Genomic DNA, 5,129 nt, shown 5'->3' on the forward strand with positions numbered 1-5,129 from the left:
TAATCTGCCAATAGATGTTTTATTATAATAGAGCTATACGATCGAGTCCATACATCCCCAAAATACCAAACGTTTATAAGAGATCGTGCAGAATATACTGCAATAAATATATAGATATGTATGCCAGTTTATTTAATTAGACAACGTTTTGCAATGTAGACGAACCTTGCAAGTTAGGACGTATTTATTTAAGGATTTTGGCATCGAGCATCTTGAAGAGATAAGCAGCAGTGTTGAAGGGTAGATATGGTCATCGATGTCATCAGAAATCTTTTCGAACACTAGGGTCAAATTAACGTGGCTACCATCACCATCTTCCGAAGGCGTAACGACGATGGTTATTTTGAGCGTCTTGTAGTTCCTCAAGATAACACTGGAGATCAGTTTTACCGTGGCATTCCTATTCGTGCAATCCTCAGCCTCGATCTCCACCTCATCTTTAATAGTGAAAACATAGTGATTAGGGATTTAATCAAGAGAAATGATAAATCAATGAGATATATGTAATATAGAAAAGTTACCATCATCTTTTACTGCTTCCATGAAAGCTTTAAACAATTCTTCTGCCGGAGACTTACGATTAAACTCAACAGTGCTGATGAAGATGTGTGGGTCGACGTGGATGTCATCATTGGGAAACTTCTCGATCTTGCCGGTCCATTTCACACGGCTGCCATCACCGTCATCCCTAGGAGTAATGGTGGTGGTTAATTTGAACGTCTTGTACTTCCTCAAAATTTCAGAGCTGATCAAATTTATCGTAATTTCTCTTTTCTCCCAATCCTCAGCCTCGATCTCCACCTTATCTTATGTTGAAACATATATAGAAATTAAAGGTTTAGTCGAAAAAATAGTTAGCAGATTAATCAATAAGATGTATGCAATACTGCTAAAGACTTACCATTGTCTTTTAATGCTTTCATGAAATCTTTAAACAGGTCGTCTGCCTGAGACTTCATGTCAAACTCATGAGTAGATTCGTTTAGTGCCATTCTCTATTTTTTGTTTTTGTTTTTGAAGTCTATGTTATGTGTGGGTTTGATAATAACCTTCTCACTATAATGAATGTGGTTATATAGAAAGACAGAGGTTTATGACAATTACATTAAATGAAATCACCTAACCCCACCCATCTAACTTTTTCACTCTGTGGAATCTTTTTAAAACCTAAAGCTTCAGTATTTGAATTGCAGACCACATTGACTTGCAGACTAATGTGGTACATGGGAGGAAATAAAATTTGCAGACCACATTGATTTCAACAGCCTAGTTTGTGTATCGATTAACTCAATCAAGCAAGTGCTTTACGAAAATTATTTTGCTATGAGATACATTTTTAGATATATATGATCACTAGTAAAATTCTTCTTAAATGACTCTTGCTCTATGAGCTTCATGTAAAACCAAACCGCGTTTTATTATTTTGTCTTTTATAGTATACGATTATCAACCCATGTGAACGTTATGAACTAAGACATGACTAGTAAATGTTGTGGAATAAATACAAAATATATAGGCACACGTCACGCAACTTACATAAATTGAGTCACATATTATTTAGCAACCCGATTTCGAACTTGTTTAGTTATTTTATCTTATAGCGATTAACTGGAATAATAATAAAAAATAAAACATCAATGGTATAAATAGTGAATTAATAATAAAACAATACATGCAGTATATTGTTAACTCGAACTAAGCAAAGTATGTCTCACTGAATCTTCAATCTCCTTCAAAACCTTTTTAAACAAAAAAGTATAAGTATGAGGAAACTGATGAGTGAGTAAAAGCGATTGTTCTGTAAGGTGAGGGTTTGTGTAATTGTGTTCATCAATCTCTTAACTAAAAATGACAATACATGAGGATGTGATGTGTTCATGACTCTCACCAACTGTTCGTAGCTTAGTATGTTGAAAAAGTGAATCTACATGGAAGAATATTTGTGCATGACCAAAAATTATTTTACCGGCTTATTTTAGCTATTAACTTAAACCATAAGCAATTAATTTACATTTCTTCTGCTAAGCAGAAAAATTAAAATACTTTATATATTAAAAAAAAGTAATATCTTTGGCGAGCTGAAAAAAACCTTTAATATGCATTTGACTGTATGGTCAAATTTTTAAACTTTTCCCTCGATTTAGATTTGCCATTTTCTTATGTCACTGAGATTCTTTTATTTTTTATGTTTGGTATTTTTTTCATTTATTAACAAAACTAACCAAAATGGCCAAGTCAAGAGTTGTTTTACCCATTTAATTTTTATTGTATATAATGGAGGGTTGCATGTCGCACATGTCTCAGTTAGCCATTTGATAAAATGTGGATTAACTGAGCCCTTTTATTAGAATCGCCAATATAACGAAAACAATATTTTATTTATTTATTTATGCATAGCTTCATGAGTAAATACATCTGAACTTTTTAACAAATAAAACATGGTAAATGGCAACCATTACTGTAAAAGATAACTAATGCATAGTAGCTTAGATGAGTTCCCACTTAAAAAATAGATCCAGAAATAAGTCCGAAATAATTGATCTGTCTAACTCTTCAAAATACTTCTAGCAATTAACTGGATTAGAAAAATCATTCAAAAGAAAAAATCCATAACGATTATTTAAAAATAAGAATCCTTATTCCTTAACTTGAACTAAGCAAAACATGTTTCCGGTTTGAGGAAAAGGTATAATGAGATAAAAACGGTTTCGAATTATCATAACTTGGTGTGTGTGGTGAATCGTTCATGACAACACCTGTCTAGTGACTATTTCCGTTGTGTGACTCACTAATTGTTAGTATTTTTATTCAAGGTGAGTCTGTTACATTAATGTGAACACCTAATTTACCTTGAAGGAAATATAGTGTGAAGACCTAATTTATTTCACTTGCTAAATTTAGCAAGAAACTCGAACCATACGCAACTGATCCAGATATTATTACTTTTCAGTTTCCAAGAAGAAGAATGCGATTATGTGTACCAAATTACCAATAGGTTTTTAAATGAAATAATGGAAGTGGTTCAGAAGAGAAAATATGTAAAAAATATTTATTAATTTCATTATTTAAAAAGAAAAAGTTGAATGTCCCTTCGGAGTTACAGAATAAAATTATGTGTGATTATGTATTACTATTAACCTTTTTGGTCCGAAAACCTTAGTAGATAATTATCTATTTTACTGTATAGAGATAGATAATTTCATAATCATCAATCCAACAATAATATGCAAATCATTTTATTAATCATCTTGATAGCCACACCAGTTTATACATCCCAAAACGCGAAATGTAAATAAAGATACTTAAATAAAACTTAGACACACAATAGATCTGTTCCAGTTTATTTTAAATTGTTAGATTATTCTATATAAAGACGAACCTTGTGAGCTATAAGAGATTATGGAAGAAGATTCTCATCAGTCTCCTTTAAGAAATTAACAAGAGTGTCAATGATGAATTGTGGATCGTCGATGTCAGAGCTAATCTTACTGCATTCGATGGTCCACACCACCTGGCTACCGTCTCCGTCTTCTCTAGGCGTAACGGTGATTGTTGCTTTGACCGACTTGTATTTTTCTGAGATCAGACAGCCACTCATTTTGATCGTCACTGTTCTCTTCTCCGAATCTATCGACTCAAACACCTCTTCGGCTACGATGGAAACATATAAATATTGGTTAAGGTTTTTGATCGATGATCAAGAAGTATAAATGAAATGTGGACGAGTTGATTATTTACCTATTCCCTCAGTAGGGGAGATGATGTCGTCGGTGAAAGATTTAAAGAATCTGGCTGCCGGAGACTTAATGTCAAGCTCCCCAGACCAAGTTCCATGTAGTGCCATTTCCTGAATCTTTTTCTGTTTGCTTTGTAGGATGTTTTGTGGGTTTGATGATTGTAATCTTATCTACCAGTGCGTATATTTATAGAGAGTTTATGAGAATTGCATTAACTATTTTTACCTAACCACACTTCACCCACTCAGTTAACTAATGTGGCACATGGGAAAATAAATAAAACGAACGGACCAAATTAAATGATAACACATCTGCCCTAGTGTATATCAATGAACTCCAATGAAGAGTGGTACGGTTTACGCAATTATTTAGTTTTAACACGTTATTAGAATAATGTGCTGTGATTGTAAATGTGAACGATCTATATATATGATACATGGATTGAATAAATTCATCAGCCTAGTTAGTTTATCGATTAACTCAATCAATCAAGTACTTTACGTAAATTGATTTGTTTGGAGATACATTTTTAGAAAAATATGATCATATTATATAATGTAAAAATAATATGATGATAACTAGTAAAATCATCTAAAATGACTAGCTCTATGACGTTCATGTAACACAAAACGCGTTTTAATAGTTTGTCAAAAACCCACATGAACGTTATGATATGACATGAACGTTATGATATGATCATAAACCCACATGAACCCATATCATAAACCCATATCATAAACCCTAGTGTATATTATATGATATGATCATAAACCCACATGAACGTTATGAAACTCAAAATGGACTTCAATAGTGAATGTTGTGGAATAAATACCAATATGCTGACACACGTCACTCAACTTACACAACTCACTTTTACTCACTCATCGGCTTCCTCGTACTTAAACTTAAAAAACAAACAAAAAACAGGTTCTGATGGAGATTGAAGACTCAACTACATACTTTGCTTAGTTCACGCCTTAGTTCGAGGATACAGATTTTTATTTTGGTTAATTCGTTTATAATACAATTAAAGTTAAATAGTATAAATTTTATTATTGTCCGAGTTAATCGCTAAGATGAATCTCATATAATATGAGAAGTTTTTCTCAACTTCTTCTAATAACATGACATCCGACTTATTATATAGCTGACACATGTTCTCATTCTCAATTTAATTCAAAACTATGGGTTAAAGAAACTTAGATAGATTCATCTCAATTTCTTAGCCAAGAAGACATAAACTCATTTCAATTTTAATACAAAACTATGGAGCAAAGAAACCAAAGAAAAAAAAAAAAAAGGCCGTTCACTACCCAACATGACTAATTAAAAAAGTTATATATATTTTCTTTCTTCTCAACGCTTCTCTGCTTCTACGAACTTGGCATCATT

At 32.4% G+C, this 5,129-nt stretch overlaps 2 protein-coding genes across 2 annotated transcripts; both read right to left on the reverse strand.

Annotated features, from left to right (window-relative positions):
* Positions 1–1,135, reverse strand: LOC104756765 (MLP-like protein 34). Its single transcript, XM_010479407.2, has 3 exons — positions 902–1,135; positions 522–806; positions 1–437 (listed from the first exon to the last, which is right to left on the reverse strand). The coding sequence occupies exons 1-3, from the start codon at positions 990–992 to the stop codon at positions 133–135; spliced, it is 681 nt and encodes a 226-aa protein (XP_010477709.2). The 5' UTR covers positions 993–1,135; the 3' UTR covers positions 1–132.
* A 2,085-nt stretch (positions 1,136–3,220) lies between these two features.
* LOC147923557 (uncharacterized protein At1g24000-like) lies at positions 3,221–3,979 on the reverse strand. The gene is made up of 2 exons (XM_087495981.1): positions 3,739–3,979; positions 3,221–3,651 (listed from the first exon to the last, which is right to left on the reverse strand). The coding sequence occupies exons 1-2, from the start codon at positions 3,842–3,844 to the stop codon at positions 3,398–3,400; spliced, it is 360 nt and encodes a 119-aa protein (XP_087352107.1). The 5' UTR covers positions 3,845–3,979; the 3' UTR covers positions 3,221–3,397.
* Between the last annotated feature and the right edge of the window lie 1,150 nt (positions 3,980–5,129).

Source organism: Camelina sativa, chromosome 17 (genome assembly GCF_030686135.1).
Source record: "Camelina sativa cultivar CO46 ecotype springtype chromosome 17, ASM3068613v1".
Lineage (NCBI taxonomy): Eukaryota > Viridiplantae > Streptophyta > Magnoliopsida > Brassicales > Brassicaceae > Camelina > Camelina sativa.